General features: G+C 37.0%; 1 protein-coding gene across 31 annotated transcripts in view; it reads right to left on the minus strand.

Annotated features, from left to right (window-relative positions):
• BLTP1 (bridge-like lipid transfer protein family member 1) overlaps positions 1-20,119 on the minus strand; it is a 220,865-nt gene extending 200,746 nt beyond the window's left edge. For 16 of the 31 annotated variants that reach the window (XM_078366548.1, XM_008992749.5, XM_078366556.1 and 13 more), the window contains exons 1-5: positions 19,884-20,119; positions 18,354-18,439; positions 4,626-4,755; positions 2,148-2,264; positions 320-398 (exon numbers count right to left, since the gene is read on the minus strand). In XM_078366548.1, the coding sequence (XP_078222674.1) occupies positions 320-398; positions 2,148-2,264; positions 4,626-4,722 (293 nt within the window). In that variant the 5' untranslated portion in view covers positions 4,723-4,755; positions 18,354-18,439; positions 19,884-20,119. Of the gene's footprint in view, positions 1-319; positions 399-2,147; positions 2,265-4,625; positions 4,756-5,778; positions 6,078-17,751; positions 17,912-18,353; positions 18,440-19,699 lie in introns of all 31 variants that reach the window. The other 15 variants (XM_078366545.1, XM_078366540.1, XM_078366543.1 and 12 more) reach the window with 9 other exon arrangements.
• Positions 20,120-20,338: the final 219 nt, after the last annotated feature.

Consider the following 20,338-nt stretch of genomic DNA (forward strand, 5'->3'; position numbering starts at 1 on the left):
AAACTCTATGATATAAAATGGTCAAGCAACTTAATGGTTCACTTTTTCATCTAGAAATAAAAGATCATTCATTTCTATAAACTTCTATGTAATAAATTAATTCTTTTCTAAATTAATCCATTGACAAAAATATTTTAAAACATCAATTCACCAAGTATGATTTGCTGGAAAAAAAAATTTATAGTTTTATTTGAAGAAGCAAGTAACATTAAATAAAATGTAATATAACATTTTAACAATATTTTTGTATGTATTTAACAATATATTTTGTATTAAGTATGTTTAAGATGGGCCCTTTTTAATTTTTTAATTTTGTTACCTAATAGACATGTCTTCTGTAATGTAATAGATTTCACGAACCATGACTTTTCCAGAAAGAACAGAGAAAGAGAAGGAACCTGTTACAGGAAGGAAAAAATAGCAATTATTGTAACTGTTTTAACAGACAGTAGAGCCCTTAAAGTTTAAAATAACATTAGCACTCAATTTATTCAATAAGCATCTCTTCTCACTCCCTTCCTGATATCCTTATAGCCTTACTGATTTTCCATCATTCTTTCTCCAATAAAATAAAAAGTGCTATACATATATCATCACTATGAAGTAAGCTACTAAATAATCAGAAGAGGATATTAGTTTAAGTAACTGCTTTGTATGAATAATTCCCTTAATTATGCACAGCCATTAAATAAACCCAAAGTAGTGACTAATTCACCATTTTTCTTTAGTAATTTGAGTGACTACAGGAACCAGCCATTGTCTAAAATTAATGGAAGACTATTTACATTTGAGGGAAGTTTTGTGTCAATTAACAGGTACTCAACTATTAGGCAGGTTAGAATGGTTCTCTCTAGTCATCTCTCCCCACCCCTTTCTCCCACTGGTTTAGGGCTTTCAAAGCACCCTAGCCTTCCTAATACACCCTTCTACCTACCTGCAAATGTTCCACTTTTTTTCTTTTCTTCCTTTTCTTTCTTGGTTTTTTTTTTTTTTTTTTTTTTGAGATGGAGTCTTGCTCTGTCACCAGGCTGGAGTGCAGTGGCGCTATCTTGGCTCACTGCAACCTCTGCCTCCTGGGTTCAAGTGATTCTCCTGCCTCAGCCTCCCAAGTAGCTAGGACTACAGGCATCCACCAACACGTCTAGCTAAGTTTTGTATTTTTATATGAGACGAGGTTTCACCATGTTGGCCAGGATGATCTTGATCTCTTGACCTTGTGATCTGACCGCCTCAGCCTCCCAAAGTGCTAGGATTACAGGCATGAGCCACTGTGCCCAACTTAAACTTCCCACTTTTAAGTACTCAAAAAATTGAATAAAGCAGTCCATAAAATGAGACACACAAGATAATTCCAACTTACAGATTTTTAAAGTATGGGTTTTAAAAATAATAAAAACTATAATGAACATTAAACATTTTCTTTGAATGGTGGACTCTTAAGAAATTTCTATTTCTATATTTTATACATATCCAAGTTTTTCAAATTCTTTTAATGAGCATCTTTTATAAGTTAAAAAAAAGTTACTAAAAACACTTAAAAAATAATAAAGAATGGGGTAAAGGACATAACCAAGTGGATATTATCATAGAGTCATGGAGTGCTGTGTCAGAGAAATTCCAGTTAGATTATTTCAACTATTAAGAAACCAAGGTAAATTTCTAATGCTACTATCTGTTCATGAAATACAAATTTATAATATACATCTGCTCTGGTTTGAATGTTTGCCTCTCCAAAACTCATGATGAAACTTAATTCTCATTATAACTGTGTTAGATGAGTGGGGAATCCGACTACAGTATTTGAGATGTCAGACCTTTGGGAAGTAATCAAGATTAAATGAGGCCATGATGTTGGGGCATCAGTGGCTTTACAAGAGGAAAAAGAGACCTGAGCAAGCAAGCTCAGCCCCCTCACCATGTGGCACCCTGTGCCACCTCAAGACTCTGCAGAGTTCCCACTGGCAAGAAGGTCCTCACCAAATACACCCCCTCAACTTTGGACTTCCCAGCCTCCAGAACTCTAAGAAATAAATTACTTGTCTTTATAAATGACCTAGTCTCAGGTATTCAGTTATAGCAACAGAAAATGGTAAGACAACATATCAAGATTATAAGGAAGAAAAAAATTCAGTGTAACTCAAACTCACCAATATGGATATAGCCATGCTTGTATAATCTGTTAAGAACTAGTGTTAAAATAAGACCAACATTCCGGGAATTATAATACGTGAGGTAAATAATCCATCCACAGGACAAAATGGTAGCTGTTGGGAGGAAAATAAATCGCAAATAGTAGGATTTATTTCTCCTGGTAATGTGTCCTCTTACAATTTAGTACACGGAATTTTAAAACCAGAGGCTGATTATACTTTATCCAACTTTCTTCCTCTTCATCATTCATTATCCAGAAAAGCATAAATTCCAGTCAGAGCCATTAGAGCAATGTTTCAAGTACGGCTGCTTTCCTTTCTGTTTACTTATTACTTCTTTGTACTGTTTTAGTTATCAAACATAATGTAAAACCATTCTGGGAGAAGAAAGCCCATATTTCTGAATATTCTGAAACACATCCACCTTTATTAGGCCAAAAAACTCATCTCATACACAAGTTCATTTTCAAGCTATTTCCTGAAACAAGCTATAGCCATTTGTGAAGAAAGAAAAATAATGATTTTTTAAATCTCTGATTTAAAAAAACCTTCTGCTTTTTAAGTCTCTGATTTAAAAAAACCTTCTGCTTTTTAAAGCTGTGTTTTAAACAAATAAAAGAAGAGGACATTTAGTATAAAGGCACATTAAATAGGCCACCTGTAAGTAGGTATTTTGCTATAAAGGGTAAGACAATAAGTTATGATGAATGTCACTGAACATGTTACAGTAAATGATATTCTAAATTTGGTTTTTTCCTCAATGAAAGTGTATAGTTACTTATAAAATTCATATTCTCAAAAAATATAGTCCATGAATATACAAAAGGCAAAACACAGGAAAACACTGTTTTGATAATAAATTTGCTCTTACTTATCCTTTTCAAAAGTATAACTACTTCTAATTATGAGAAAGTTATGTAAATCAACTTAACCTGTATAACCCTTTAGTAACATCATATTAAGTCCTTAACTTTTAAACCATGTATTATAGATAAAGCAAAGTTATATAATTGAGAGTCAACATAAAATACTATTCCCAGGGTAGCTTAGATTGATGGTACTAGCTTTGACATACCAAGTGCTATGATTTGCCCATAAACAAAAAATTTCTAAAAAAAATATTTTGAAAAGTTAATTTGATGATATGCCATTATATCTCAAGTTTAAAGTCATTTTGTATTAATTATTACTATTAATCATTGTATCAACAGTAGTTTGTTATATGAGTCCTTCAGAATGGCAACAGGCATTTGCTGAGAAAATATGCTTTTAGTATTAAACAAGCCAGGAATTGTAGTCTTTTCATTATATCATGCCCTTCTCCCCTCATAGTAAAACAGAGGGATTAAACAATTGCTCAGTGTTTTACTGCTTGTTACTGTTGCTGTTTTTTTCTTAAAGAAAGGAGGTATTTAGAAAGGAAAAAGTCTGAAAAATTCTAGGTGACAGGAAAGGGAACAGACACTTCACCTCTACACATACATACTCCTACCCACATCCTTGGGTGTCATGAAAGAAGCATAAGCATGCCCTCTGAAAGAAAACCACCTGTGTAACCCATATAAAATATTTAATCTTTATGGGCCTCAATTCCCCAACAGGGAATTAAAAGGAAAAGAATAAAAACCTATCTTCATAAAGCTGCTCTGAGCATTAAGTGAGACAACATAAGTACAAATTGGTATCTAGCACACAGAAGATGCTCAACAAATTATCATTACCCTTCCTTTCCTCTCTTAACCCGTCCTAATTTCCTCTCTCTGTTTCCAATTCTTATGCCAAAATTAAAGTCAAACACCATTCTCCCATGAAAGTGTGCTGAGCAGAAACAGCTTACAATAATTTCTCCCTTCCCTGGTATTATTTTTATATTTCTCCCTCTCCCTCATTCATATTCATTCATTCATTCATTCACTCATATTTCCTATCTCCCTCTGCTATTTCGTTTCAACTATTGTATATACCTAGAAAACTGCTAGATTATGATAAAAAATTATTAATAGCAGAGCTCACTGCCAAGTGCACAAAGAGTGAGGAAAGAGATTAAAAGATTAGGCATATAATTCTATTTTACTATAAAAATAGAATTATTCTTACAGTAAAATTGTATTTGAGGATTTATTATTTCTGTAATAAAAGTGTGTGTGTGTGTGTGTGTGTGTGCACGCGCGCGCATGCGCTGAGTTGAGAATTAGGGGAGGTGACCCAAAACCGGAAAGAATAAGCTAAGTGCAATGTTTTTCTTCTCTTTTCACTTCCCCTAACTCAGATGAGCAGGCAGCCTAAGAAAAAGTAGAGCATTTCAGAGCTGCTTCCAGAACAAATGTTCAAGAAATATAAATAACAATCTTCCTTCCTAAAAATAAATAAATGGTAGTGTTAGTGTTCCAACTTCAGTCAACCACTGTTTAAAATCTGGCAACTGTTAATCCATACTTAAAACACAATAAAGTAGAAGAAAAATATTCCACTTACCAACAAGGAGCCAAACAACATTGGAATTGTGTTCTGTAAGAAAATCTTCTAATTGAGTAATACTAGGGACAATACTCTCATTCTTCCTTTGATCCATTACTAAAGTTTTCCCAGAACAGCAACTAAGGGCCTTAAAGAGGTAGAAGGTTAAATTTAGAATCGGAGATTTATAAAATTGCAACAGATATCATGTAAGGAGGAAAAAAGGGTGAATTTAATAAACAAAGTTAATTAAATCACCTTCCTGTTTCCTTCAATGATTAGAATGCAAAAGTATGACAACAAAAATACCCACATGTCTACTAACATGTAAGAGAATGGATCATATCTGTGATGTCCTGATGTCCCCCATTCTAAATGTAAGCACTGACTAAGGTTCAATTACTATACTCTGGCTCAAAATAAAAAAAATGTGATTATTCTTTAATCAAAAACATCTCAACAATCAGAAGTATTAGCCATCCACATTAAACAAATTCATCCAGACTTGCCCCAAAAGCCACCACTTAATATTATTATATTTGTACATTAAGTTAGATAAATCCCTCTTAACCTCCATCACATCTATATATTCTCCATTATCCCATGGAGAAACAATCTTCCTAGTTCAGACTCACTCTAGGTAGCTTGAACAGTAAAGAGACCTCCTGCTATCAGATGCTTAGGATTAAGAACAATTTACTGTCAAACTGTGACCCAACTTCTGACAATTATTTGTATGCATACACATATGTGTGCATATACATATGTATGTACATAGACATGTGTATATGTATATATGCAAAGACACAGTAAGGGGATGAATATGAATATTTATATATACCAAAATAAAAAGGAATAAATGTTCATATTTTATGATCCAAGAAACAAGAAAAATATTCCTTCAATAATGTCATAGTAACATATAACTAACCCAACCTAACTATAATGAAATTATCTCATAATAAACCAGAAAGAGCAAAAAAGTTAGATTTAATCACGAAGAGAGTTACACAGTTAATAATACTTTAAGACTAAACAGCAGAGAAGATTTTTACAGACAACTACAAAAATAGCACATTTTTTCTGCAGAAAAGAATACAGAAGGATAACTTTCTAAATGAAATTTGGTACAGCTGACTTAACTTTCTACATCTGTTTTCTGTTTACTCACCAAAACTCTTATCTTTGGAGATCACAAAACAAGTGTAAAAATTGAATGAGGCCGGGAACCTATAATCCCAGTGCTTTGGTTGGCAAAGGTGGGAAGAACTCTTGAGGCCAGAAGTTGGTGTCCAGCCTGGAAAGCATAGTGAGATCCCAACTGTGCCAAAAAAATTAAAATAAAAAACTAGCCAGGTATGGTGGTGTGGACCTGTAGTCCTAGCTACTCAGGGGACTGAGACAGGAGGGCTGCTTGAGCCCAGGAGCTCAACGTTACAGTGAACTATGATCATGCTACTGCACTCCAGCCTGGATGAGAGAGAGAGAGAGAGAGAGATCTTCATTCATTCATTCTTTCATTTATTCATAAATAAATAAACAAAAATTGGATGAGACAGCATTGCCAGACACATTATGTTTCATATTTCTACATTGTTGAAATCTTATAATTTATAGAGGCAAATTAAACATCTCAAGAAAATAATAAAGAGCTCAGTAACAGAAGGTTTATTATTAATAGTGATATGAAAACCTAAAGGCAAAAGAGCTAGAGAAGATTAAGAAAATGTTTTCAGTTTTCAATAATCCTTTTTTCCCATAGTGTAGAAACCGAGAAAAAAAAATGTTCTCATATTTTTCAAAGCTTTGAAAAATCCCCATCAACTAGCACCTTAAAATTTGGGGGCTCACTTTAAAACATGATCTTTCTTTCTTTCCTCTTTTTTTTTTTTTTTAACTTTTAAAAAGAAGCAAATACTTTGAAAAAAGCTATCTAAAAAAATCTAAAACCAAATATTCACTTATTATATAATGGTTTACATATCAAAAAATAACATATGCATCTATTTCACACTTATTTTTACCATTCTACAGATTGCTAGCCAGCACATCACTAAGGAGGAAAAGACTCTGAGGAGAAGTTCTATGAGAGATATGTCCTAGCACTCAGGTCTCCACATTAAAAAGGAAATCTGTTTCTAATCAAATCCAAGGGTAAATGATCTATCCACCAAAAGGACCTCATCTAAAATAATCATGACCCACAGGGCCGGGCACAGTGGCTCAAGCCTGTAATCCCAGCACTTTGGGAGGCCGAGGAGGGTGGATCACGAGGTCAAGAGATCAAGACCATTCTGGTCAACATGGTGAAACCCCGTCTCTACTAAAAATACAAAAAATCAGCTGGGCACGGTGGTGCATGCCTGTAATTCCAGCTACTCAGGAGGCTGAGGCAGGAGAATTGCCTGAACCCAGGAAGCGGAGGTTGCGTGAGCCAAGATTGCGCCATTGCACTCCAGCCTGGGCAACAAGAGCGAAACTCCGTCACACACACAAAAAAAAAAATCATGACCCACTAATGTAACAAACTATAGGTAAAAAGAATGTGGAAAGAGGTTATTAAGGCTGTGAAGACAGAACCCTACAGTATCAAACAAGTTTCAATCAATATTTCCCAAATATTAGATTAATGCAAAGCCTTTAAGAGAAATCAATAGATAAGGCTCAATATTTAAAAGAACATATTTTGAGCAAGTACAGAAATAAAGGCTAAGATTTAATAAAGCCCCTAAAGTAAGAAGTAGATATTCTGTTATAAAGAAAGCAAGGCAACACTGGACACAGAATCAAAATGAAAATGTTACATGCTCAGCCACATGAAGTAATATATCACCAATTCCTTAACAGTGAGAGACTGGAGACTCATGGTAACCTATGACAAAATCCTCACGGAGCAAATCATGGAACAAGATACAAAGTGTTTGTTTCCTCTTCCTCTAAACTTCCTGCACAATTCAATCTAAAAGCTGTAAAGTGAAGCAGAGTAAAACACGCATCTGCACATGGAGAAGAGAGAGGAGTCTCAGAGGCTAGAGCAGGATGTTGGAACCTGATATGAATAAATGAAGTATCCACTGGCATGATGCACAGGCTTGTGGAGCAGTAGCAGCACTTAAGGGTAGCAAAACCAGAGTGAGATGAGGGGCAGACACTTGCAGGGGAGAAGTCAGGTATAGGATGAAGGAGCCTAGGTGGAAGGACAAAAGCATCCATGGCCAGTAGGAGCTGGAGACGGCACAAGAGAATCTACTCAGGAAGACTGCCTGGCATAGGGTGTCAGAGCCCAAGAGAAGGGTGCCATACCCAAAAGAGCTAAGTAGGGCTTCCATGCAGGAGAACAAGCTGAAAAGTATGTTGGAGCAGAAGCAGGATAAGGAGAACACAACTGGGAGATGGCCCATGCACAGTATTGGGGAGGGAGGCTAACCAAGCAAGTAAACATATTAAAAATAATGGGAGCCATTATTACAATGTCTCACTGTTGGAGATATTTAAAGGAAGAAAATTAGAATGAATCCCAAAATGGCAGGTAAGTACTAGAGCTATGGTTTTCAATATAAATGGCTATAAAAATAAATATAGCTGTAAATGTATTTATGTACTGTATATGTGCATGCATATGTTCACTAACAGGTGCTAGCTAAGCAACACCTCAATAAAAAGGAGCAGAAAATTTTGCTTCTAAAAACGATTTTATACTAAGAGGAAACAGGGCCCCTTGAAAAACTGGCTGAATCCACAACTAAGGGAGAGAAAGTAAAGATAAGCCTTGTTTTCCAAGAAAGGAAAGACAAACTGAAAGAATGATACAAACATGTCAAAAGGACACATAAGCCAGCTTAAAGAGGCTCGCACTGGAAAAACCCGGGACAAACTAAGCATAAAAATGATCAATAGTAATGGATTACTACCCATTTAATAAAACAGGTATCTGAGTCCATACCAATATAATCAAATTTTGATGGATAATAAAAGTCACATCAAAATAACTCTTCCCCTACCCCCTCAAAAATACTTATTAATGACAAAGGGGGAAAGAGGAACTCAGAGAAAGGCAAGTTAAGTGATCAATGTAAATACCAGCAGCAACAGGATAAGTCAAAATTGTGAGCCTCTTAATAGAATACGGTCTCACTTCTGTGATAGTCCCACCAAAGATGCATATAGCTTGAATCTAATCTATTCAGTGGAAGGAGATTCTGGGGGAAAATGAAGCAGCAGCAAAACCAGACTTTCACTTTTATTCTGGGCACTCACATATTGTTTGTTTTACAACTGGCATGTAATATTTCCATAATTTAAGAAGAAAAAGACAAAGTGATATCTGGAGGACAGGATGCTGCAGTTGGAAAAAGGGCTTTCTTTTGGTTTAAGCACACGTTTCTTGGCCTCTCTTTATAACCATGGCCAAGGTTATAGGTATATCCCAATCCCAAAATTCTACCCTGGTTATCTGTCACTATAGTCACAACTTTCTTTCTATGGTTTTTAAACATCTGAATTTTTTAATTAAAATGTAGATACTAAGCAATATCAAACACTGAGGCCTTCACATAAACTCAGAAATATCAGTTAATACCTTAGCAAGAATTATTTGATATGATAGTCTTGAGTGTAAAATGGAAGGAGGAATGCCTACAATGTTCTAGAATTGCAGGCAGGGGAGAAGACAGCTACCAACTAGGGAATGGGTACAGAACACTAAAACAAAAGAGATTAGAGGAAGGGAAAAAGAGAAGGCAGTTATTAAGGAAAAACAGTGGAATCAAAACATGCTGCTTCAGACTATATATTGTTAAAAAAGCAGATCACTATATGGATCAAAAGCAGACTCTATACTATGCTTCACCTGGGTTTAAACGTCAGTTCTGAAATTACAGCTGTGTGATCGTGGGCAAAGTACCTAACCTCTCTGTACTCTGTTTCCTCATATGTAAAAATAGAACACTACTAGTAGCTGTCTCATAGAGTTATATTGTGAAAATTGGTAAGTAGATACATGTAAAGCATTAGAACTTCTGGCACATCATAGATACTGCGTTTTATAAATGTTTGCTGTTGGCAGCCAATGCTATTGGTGTCTTGCCCATATACTGTTGGCACTCACCTCAACACAGGAAAACTGTCATTATGAACACCTGTGACACCCTGCTGAGGTCTGCTTCTGACTGTAAGGACACGCTCAGCTTGCACTCCAGAGAAAAGCCAGAAATGCCAGAGGGTTAATGTCGATGGGTAGGAAGCTGATGGATTAAACATTCAAACTGTCCTTGCTCTTTCTTGGCTTGAGATAACTCCGAGGGATAGTTTACTTGATCTCTGAGAGTCCCCAATGTGAGTGAGCTCCAGATGTCCAGAGTGGTAACTGCCAGAATAATGCCCTTTATTCACTTCTATCTCTTTCTTTTCTTACTTCCCCACTCCTTCCAGTGTTTCCTATGATCATTTCCCAGATAAACTATATTCCCTTGAATCTTTATCTCAGGTTTGTTTCTGAGGAAATCCAAAACAAGGTACTGTGTTTTTATTATTTATAACTAGGCCTATCAAATCTAAGGACAATTTTCTTCACAAGAAACATGACTGTGTGCTTTAGAAGATACCATGAAACCATATGATTTAAAACACACAATATTTAATACATAAGATTTTTGAAATCTCAATCCACAGCATATGTATGTTTAGGAACTAGCTTCTGACAGAAAGAGAAGCATTTCCTTTATCATAACAGGAAGAACAGAGGAAAGAATAAAACCAAATGCAAGGAGATTCTGTAAAGAAAAAAATGACACTCTGATTGCTTCTATACATTTTTAACATATGAGTCAAGTTTATATTTATTTTAAACTTTTTTATTTCATCCTTTTTCTTCTTATTACACCAAGATTTTTTTTTTAGTTGTAACCCCCTTGACTTCTAATATCCCTTTTCCTCTTCTATTTTTCTTAACATTTAAATTGTGTTAATAACACCTAGCAGAAGGATCACCCTAGGACAATAGCTGAAAGGAATTATGGATGAGAGGACTTTTGTCACCACAGCTTGACTCAAATCCCCCAATTCCATCCCATCGCAGCAAGATTTGATTAACTCAAAGAAGGAGAGTTGGAAAGAACTGGTTGATTACAATTTTCCCAATTCCCATCTGTGCACCTGCCCACAGGTCCCCAAGAAAGCTGAGTGCACTGGTTAATCCCCTTCCAGGGCTTCATGGTTCCTCTAAAACAAATATCCCATACGCTGAACAGAACTGGATGAAATAAGGGTTTCCTTTATCAGGCTTAAGCTGGAATATGTCTATATAACATTACTTATCACCTGAAAAAAACCAGGCGAGGGAAATAGCTTACCCTAGCACTGTCATGGGAAAGTATGTTTAATTTTGATTATTTAGAGCAACATAGAAAGTGCAATATAACTTTTTTTACGTGTTTTTGCTTATCCATTCAATAAATATTTACAAGGCTTAAAAATTCTACCATACAGCTCAGAAATTCTGAGTATTAAGTCTTAGAATATTTATAATCTTTAGTAGAATGTCTGACAATATAGAAAATGCTAAATAAATGCTGCTTGAATGACTACTGTATCTTAGTACTTATCACACTGTATTGTTAACTATCAGCTTCAAAATTTATCTCCCCCACTAATGGCTGCTCCTTAAGGACAAGGTTGCCCTGCTCATTTGTGTATGCAATACCCAACAAAGTTCCTGGTATTGAGCAGTCTTTCAATAAATATTTGCTTCATAAATGAATAAATGCATCATTATAAAAAAATACATCCTTATGAGCTATTGTCAAAGATACATAAGTATATCCAATGCATTCAGGGCCAAAGATACTCCTAAATGATCTTTTTTACCCTCAATAAAATTTGGTTCTCTGGTTGGGTATTGTGGCTCATGCCAATAATCCCAGCACTTTGGAAGGCTCAGGTGGGCAGATCACTTGAGCCCAGGAGACCAGCCTGGGCAACATGGCAAAACCCCATCTCTACAAAAAAAAAAAATACAAAAATTAGCTGGGTGTGGTGGCAAGCACCTGTAGTCCCACCTACTGTAGAGGCTGAGGTGGGAAGGATGTTTGAGCCTGGGAGCTCAAGGATACAGTGAGCTGTGATTGCACCACTGCACACCAGCCTGGGTGACAGACCAAGACATTGTCTCAAAAAAAAAAATGAAAAACTGGTTCTCATTTGCTGGAGCTAAGAAGAGATCTCAATATAGTATTCCTCACCCGCCCCCACAACCGGCCCACCAAAAAAAAAAAAAAAAAAAAAAAGTAAGAAACAGAATATTCACTATTTCAACAACCCAATTCCAAATAGAACAAAAATGAAAAAAAAAAAAATTTAATCATACCCAAATCCCTCATGCAACAATGAAATCAAAATCACTGTACATAAGCCAGTCACAAATCTTCAAACCATCATACTGAAGTCTTCTGAACTTAATCACAGTTTCTTAAGGGTTGGAAAATAAACCAACTTTGTAGCTCTCCTTTGAACTCCACCAACATACACTCACTTCATCACCAAGTGAGATTAAGTACCTATTCGCACATAGCATCATTACCGTATACCAGAAATTCTGTGAATTATGTACTCTGTAAAATCACATTTCTACATTGCTTACCCATAGACCAAACTTTACTGGTCAATATGGTTAAAGAGCAAACGCTTAAACTGAAAAATTTAAAACTTTTAACGGATTGGTTTCTGTACATACGTAACAAATTATAGCCAGATACTATGTGTACGGTTACCAACTTTAAAGACATTTATTTCCTACTTAACAATTAAAACACCAAGTTATTGATCCAGATATTACAGTAAATACTAAAACAAAAGATCTGCCTGGACAGATTGTTTATCTTTCCCATGGCATAAGGAGATCCCAAAACAAAAGTAACATCATACAACATTTTTATCCAAAGTAAAGTTTCAAGAAGTGTTTAATTGATGTAAATTGTTTCTAAAGTGACAAAAATGGTCTGAGCAGTAACCAAGCCTCAGGTAGGTAGCCTGAAACAACTTTGTGAAGTTCCTTCCAAGTCTATAATGCTACACAGATGAAGTATACAAAGTATGTGTTTACTGCAACTGAATTTCTCACTTAAAATAATTATGTAAACTTTATACATTTAAGATAGTATTGGAATGTATAAAAATGTTGGCATTACCTATTACATGTACAGTGATTGGTAGGGCCCTCTCTGCCTAAAAATTGCTCCCACCATGATAGAACAAGGCCTAAAATTATACTATCCATTTATTTAAATAGAATGCTAACCAATAGTTTTAAGAATTCAACAATAACTTTATGGGATTTCAAAAATACCTACCATTCATGACTACCATGTAATATTAATGTAAATTGATTCATTAGAGTGTTTTTCTCATTAGCAAGCAGGACCTGTGAATATTACAAAAAGCCTAAGGTTCCTGAAGATGGGGAAAAATATTCAAAAAGAAACGGTCAATGAATGGAAAGTTAGCATCCTTCACAATTCTGGCTAGGGCCAGCATCTTTGCGCACGTAAACCAAAATTATACATGTCCCATTGTTTATTTAAGCAAACAAAATAAACAATTATCCTCTTAGGTCAAATAGATTAGGTGTAATCTTTGCTATCTAGGAAGGGTCACTCCAGGTCCTTTTCAGCCCCAGGATGCTATACAACAAACACAGCTTCACCTGTTAACTAATTCTAAAGCCCAACAGAATTATGTGGTAAAACAACATTCAATCAGAAATAACAGAAATTTTCTGTTATCTTAAAAATAAAGTAGGCTTTAAAACTAGATTTGAAATGGAAAGCTGGCATAATCCCTTCAATACTTTTGTTAGCTTTTGAGCCTGTTTCCAAGTAGTAGAATGGCCATCTCTTCTTTGAAGAGATGCTGAAGGCATTAAAAACACAAGGCAAATATAAAACTCATAGCACAGCACTTGACAAAAAACATTATATCAGTAGTAGCTTAGCAACTTTTATTAATACTCTTTTTTTTTTTTTTTTTTTTTGAGACAGAGCCTCACTCTGTCACCAGGCTGGAGTCCAATGGCGCAATCTTGGCTCACTGCAACCTCGGACTCCCTGGTTCAAGCAACTCTCCTGCCTCAGCCTCCCAAGTGGCTAGGACTACAGGTGCACACCACCATGCCCAGCTAATTTTTCTATTTGTAGTAAAGACAGGGTTTCACCAGGCTGACCAGGATGGTCTCAATCTCTGGACCTCCTGACCTGCCTGCCTCAGCATCCCAAAGTGCTGGGATTATAGGTATGAGCCACCATGCCTGGCCTATTAATATTCTTTAATTATTAAAGGATATTAATATTCTTTAAGAAAAAAATCAACTCAAAAAAAAATGAAAGCTAAAAAACAAAAAAATGCATGGCAGTAATGATTAACATGTATTTCATTCCTTACAATATATAAAAGAAATACATATTTAATAACAGAATTTATATTTATAACCAAATGCAATTAGTTACCACAAATAACAAGAAAGTATCCATATGAATGACATAGTTCCACAAGTACTATTGAGCATGATTGTTAGAAGAAAATCAAAGACCAGGCAGAGGAAAAACATTCAGGTATGGTGACTGACGATTTAAACACTATAAATCAGCAAACTAAACAAACGTAATTTTTAATATTATAATCTATGCTATAATAATGGTTCTTCATGTTTATATATGGAAGAATTTTGAACATCTAAGAAGTCATATCAGCCAAACAAAAATGCTATATTTTAGCAAACCCCACCTTCACAGGCAGAAATTTATGCTGGTTCACCAAAATATTTATCAAAATAATTTTTTTTCAAAAACTCTTATAAAGCTGTAGAAAACATATCAACTAATAGGGTAAAAAGAGCTAACTACAATCTCTCGAAATCTAGAAGAAAACATGACTTTTAAACATTATCTACTGTTAATGGTAACACTTTAGAAGTAATTACTACCTTCAGAATACTCCTTAAATGATGAGCAAAACAAAGAGATCAATAGAAATTACCATGAATGAAAGGGTTACTCTTCATACCATAAATCAATTAGTTATGGAGCTTCATTTATGCTTTTCATATTGTCTGACAAACATATTCTGCAAGTTTCTCTTAACAATTCAATTTCTCACTTCCATTTTTATTTAAAATACTCTAAAACACTAAATAATAACACTAAAATGCTAGCATCAGCAAAGTAAAATTCTGAAGATTTTTTGAAATTAATCTGTTTCTTTTTTCCAATGTAGCATTTAGGCTTTTCTCATATCTTCCAGTCTTAATACATACTCAAACTACCCACCCAACAAAACAGGAACTTGGGAAAGAGGGAGGAGGAAAATGGTCACATGTGTTTACCAATATTCTCATCATATCAAGGTCAAAGGAAATATTTTTTTAATTAGGGTGCTGTTAAGGAGAGAGCCCAGTGGATCCATATAACAGCCAATTCCTGTGAACCAAGAATATTACTATAATTGAAATTGAACTTTTATGTGACTATGACAAAAAAAGCTGTTGGCCTCCATCCAACAGCTTAACTAGTGAGCCATCATAGAAGTAAACCCTCTAGCCCCAATCGAGCCCCTAGATCAGAGGTCCGCAACCCACAGGCCACAGACTGGTATGGGTCTGCCACCTGTTAGGAGTTACGCAGCACAGCAGGAGGTAAGTGAGCATTACCACTTGAGTTCTGCCTCCTGTCAGATCAGCAGTGGCATTATTCTCACAGAAGTGCAAACCCAATTGTGAACTGCACCTGCAAGGGATTTAGGTGGTGTGCTCCTTAAGAGAATCTAATACCTGATGATCTGAGGTGAAACAGTTTCATCCTGAAACTATCCCCCGACCCACCCCAGCCCCATCAGGTGCATGGAAAATTGTCTTCCACGAAACCAGTCCCTAGTGCCAAAAAGGTCAAGGAACACTATCCTAGACAACTAAAGTTCCAGCCTACATCTTTGCTGCATCCTCCTGAAAGACCCTGAGCCCCAGTTTAGTCATTCCCAAATTTTTGAGCCATAGAAATTGAGTTAATAAACGTTTATTGGTTTAAACCCCTAAGTTCTGGGATCATTTGTTATTTAGTCATAGATATTAATACGAAGTATGAGAAGGGTAACTCTGCAAGAGATCTTCAAGGTATCTATAACTTGATGATTCATATATGTCATCTTAAGCTAAACTATTTTTCTCCTCGTCCCTACTATAAGATCACGAGTCAGCAATACCACACCAAAAAAGCTAGTGATTACAAGAGTGAACCATTTCCTCTTTCCACCATAAACTGGAGTCTACTGCATAAACTTTGTAGAGTAGCCCTTTACTCTGACTCCTATAAATGTATCTGTATACATAATCATAATCTCCTTCCCCCCGTCTCAGTAGAAGTCTATCTAAAGTACCCCTGATCTGAACCCTTGTATTACATCCTTTCCAGTTTGTTCAGTGCTTCACCAATTATTTTGCCTCATTCCTATATCTTCAGATTTTCATTCTGATGACTCTTTTTCCTCAGCAAATAAACATGTGCTTATATCTCTTATACCTTAAAAAACAAAAATCTTCTCTCAAACTCACAGCTTTAGCTACATCCTTCTCTTTTCCACTTACAACTAAACTTTCTGAAATAGTAAATTACATTAGCTATTTCAACATCCATAATCTCTTACCCAGTGTGAATTAGCCTCACTTGTAAAACTGCTCTTGCTCAGGTCATCAAGGATTTCTTAAGTGATATATCCAATGGATACTTTAGTTGTCCTCATCCTACTTGATGTCTATAGATGTCTAATACTCCTTTTCTCTAAACTCAGTTCTGCCACTGACTTTTGTGACTCTCATTAAACCCTACATCCCTGCCTACTTCTTTGAGGTATGTTTTTCTTCAACCTCACCCTTAAATGCTGTTGTTCTCCATCCTCTTCTCTTCTATTCTCACTCTACATTTTCCTGTGAGTGATCTCATCCATTGCCATTGCTTTTAACTATCATCTTTAAACCATGACTCCAAAATTTACATCTCAAGCTGGGTCTTCTTCTTAACTCAGATCCATATATACAACTGCCTAATGACAGTTTCTTAAAAGTCACAGATGCCTCATATTTAATGGACCAAACTGAACTCATCTCCCTGACGCATGCTCCCTGATCTACTGCTCTTCCTATACTTATACCTTAGTAAATGGCCCCAGAATCTACTCAGTTTCCCAAGCCAGATAATTCATTACAAGCATCCCAAAAGTATTTGTTAAACATTAATACATGCATGAAGATGATGGTGACCAGAAATTACCCTGCCTTCATTTTCCCTCAAGCTCACTAAATCCTATCCGTCAACCTTCTATGCATCTATTAAGTCCATCTCCATTTCTCAATTCCAGTTTGCACTGTAGTTCTCATTTCCCACCTGGATAATTATAATAGCCTCTAACTGACCACCACTCTTCAAAGCTCACCTCCCTCCAATTCATCACCTAAACAGTTGCCTATCTGACCATGTATCTTCTACATAAGTTCCCCCAAATTTTCTCAATTAAAAAATTAATTTTGCTAAGCTCCCATAAAATTTTTAAATTGTCATTATCTTTAATATGAAATGTAGTATGCTAAAACAAAGTCTACAAAAATCCCAGTTTCACCAGGCACAGTGGCTCACACTTGTAATCCCAGCACTTTGGGAAGCCGAGGTGGGCGGATCACTTGAGGTCAGGAGTTTGAGACCAGCCTGGCCAACATGGTGAAACCCTGTCTCTACTAATAATACAAAAATTAGCTGGGTGTGGTGACACACGCCTGTATTCCCGATACTCAGGAGGTTGAGGCACAAGAATTACTTGAGCCTGGGAGGCAGAGGTTGCAATGAGCCCAGTTGCGCCACTGCACTCCAGCCTGGGAGACAGAGTGAAACTGTGTCTCAAAAAAAAAAAAAAAAAAAAAAATTCCTAGTTTCCCACTGTACATTAATGCAGCACTCATAGAGAATCCTACTTTATCAACTAAAATAATATGAAATTTTTTATTACAAATACACTTACTACACGAATAATGCTCACTTCCTGGTCTTTTACATAAACCAAAAACATAGTTGCTTATAAAATAAAGCAAATAATTAGTTCACAAAAATGTTACCTTCCAAGAGAAGATGCACTACTGTAGTGCTCTCCAGCGCCATGAAGACCATTATTCTATTACCAGAAGCCTGGAATAATGTGTAACGTACGATACTCAATAGTTATGAAATGAATTACACTGCTTCTTAATTACCTTTGATCGTGTCTTCTATTATTCTCTGTAGAATTCACAATAAAAAATATACTTGAGTTCAGTCATACACAATATTCTATGAACAAACCAAAAGTCAACTACTTTTCTTCATTTCCTTAATTTCTTATTAAAACACTTTACAAACATAGGTAGATTAAAGAGCAAGCAAAAGAGAAAAGAATTTTGACACCTGATAAGCAAAGGATTTCCCTGCTTTCTCCTGCCAATGCACAGACTAAGCACATGACTTAATTGTCAATCAGATATCAATAGTTCAAACATCAGGCAAAATGCTTCAAACGTCAGGCAAAACGTCAGGTTCCATTACATATCGCCGCCACCACTCCAACCCCATTCCCTAGCAATATAGGCAGATTAAACCACAACTGAAGCGGAAAGGCAGAAGATTTTTCTCTGAGCTTTAACTGAAAATTTGATCTCTTTAAAACTTAGCCAAAAATACTTACCCAACTTTTTTTTCCAAGAGTTTGCAATGTTGGTTTTCCTTCTCCCTTTTTTTCAGACGGCCCTTCTGCAGTGTTTCATCTTAAATCTGAAAAGAATGGCACTTTAACCAATCAAACAAGGTATTCTGGCTTTCTGAGCAGCATAACCTTTTCTGATTATATGATTTGGTTACTTACTCATGCACAAACAGGAGGAAACTCTTTCAGCCCAACATTACATTTCCCTGTTTAAAGTTTCCAAACAAGAAATGCTCCTAAGTCTACAATAAGACTACAACTTCCAAACTAAAGCTTTCCAAAGGTTCCAAAACCACTGTACAAGAGCATGAGTTTGGTAATCAAAGGTCCTAGAAATCAAATCCTATGTTTAAAACATATTCAAAGTGTGACTTTGAAAGTGTGACTTTGAAAAAGTTTTTCTCTCAAACTGTTGGGTCCTTGCTGGCAAGAACAGTGCCAAAATGTCCTTCTTGGCATACTTTCTAATCGAAGGAAAATCTTGGAAAATCACAGGGTGCTTGGGAGTTTGTATGGCCTACTGACCAAGGGACCGCAAACAAGTCAGATTACGTGGCTTGAATCACAGATCTGACTTCAAACATGCTACTTTGTAGGTCTACGGACTTTTTGTTCTTTCATCTAGAAAATGGGAATAATAGACTTTATAGAATTGTTATGATTATTAATCGTGATAATATATGCACATAATTATATGTACCACTCAATAGTTACAAAACAAGGTATTTTAGTTATTCATCTATTTTTATACTTTGTATATTTAACTTGGAATATAACAACTTCATTGCTACGGCCCAGGGTGAAAGCAGCAACAGTAAACCAGTTGAAACTTATAGGCCCTTATACAGTTATAAAGCCCACGATTTCCTTAAAGAGGATATTTACATGAACTTTTTACCTTTAACAAACGTCAACACTAAGGCCAACAGGAAGGTAAAAGAAACGACAACTAATACTCTCCAGAGGGAAAGTCAACTTATTTTCACCTTCCTTTGACCAATAGGAAATTGTGCTGAAATGCACTCTTCCAGAGTGCAGTGCAGCAAGCACCAATTCAGAATACAAAACACATCCATCCTGGAGAAGAAAGCGGGGGTTGTTCCAAGGCTTACCCGCCCTCAGTCAATCAACCCTATACTAAGCAGCATGGAGTCTACCACAACCCAGTGCTGCCGGCAAAGCTGAAGTCCGAGCCTGCGGACGCACTGTCCTTTCCGCAGTCTACACGCCAGCAAGTGGAGCGCCTTACCATCACCCGCAGGAACCGCTCCTGCATCCGAGTCCCCAGCCATCCGCCTGCCATGGCCCTTCCAGACTTTCCCACTAACCTCCAACACCCGGTCTACAGATGCCCGCACTGCAGGTAAGGATGGCAAAGAAGTAAGAGTCGCCGCCGCAGCAGGCAGCCGCGACGAAGCCAAAACTCTCGGACTCCGACCAGACTGAGTTCCAGAGACGCTGGAAAAAGGTGCGGACAACCTCAACCGTGTCTGGCCCGGCCCATCCCCTCACCTGGGCGAGCGCCGAGGCAGCCCAGAATCGCTCTGGCCTCTCTCTGGAGAACGTCAAGGGCCTTGGGCGGCGGTAGGGGCGGCGGCGGCAGCAGCACCGAGCCGGATGCAGCCTGCGGAGCTCCGCCAATGCAGACACCCTCTAGCCCCGCCGCCCGGGCCCGCCGCCCAGGTCCAGACCCCTGCCGCAGCCACCGACACCCAGGTGGGCGGAGGAGGAGGGGAGGGGTCCCAACCGAGGCCGGGCGGCACTGCGCCTGCGTGAGGCGGAACGTCACACACCAGCGTCGCCGGCGCCTCGAGGTACGCCACTCAAGCTCCGCCCAGGAATCCGGCGGCGCCATGCCCCGTTTTCTCCTCCCTGGGCTGGAGACGGAGCCAGAACCGTGAATTTGGAAATCGTTTTGCTGCTCTAACAACCCGAAGGAAAAGTTAGTGCCTTCCTGATACCAGGAG

This window comes from Callithrix jacchus, chromosome 3 (genome assembly GCF_049354715.1).
Source record: "Callithrix jacchus isolate 240 chromosome 3, calJac240_pri, whole genome shotgun sequence".
NCBI lineage: Eukaryota > Metazoa > Chordata > Mammalia > Primates > Cebidae > Callithrix > Callithrix jacchus.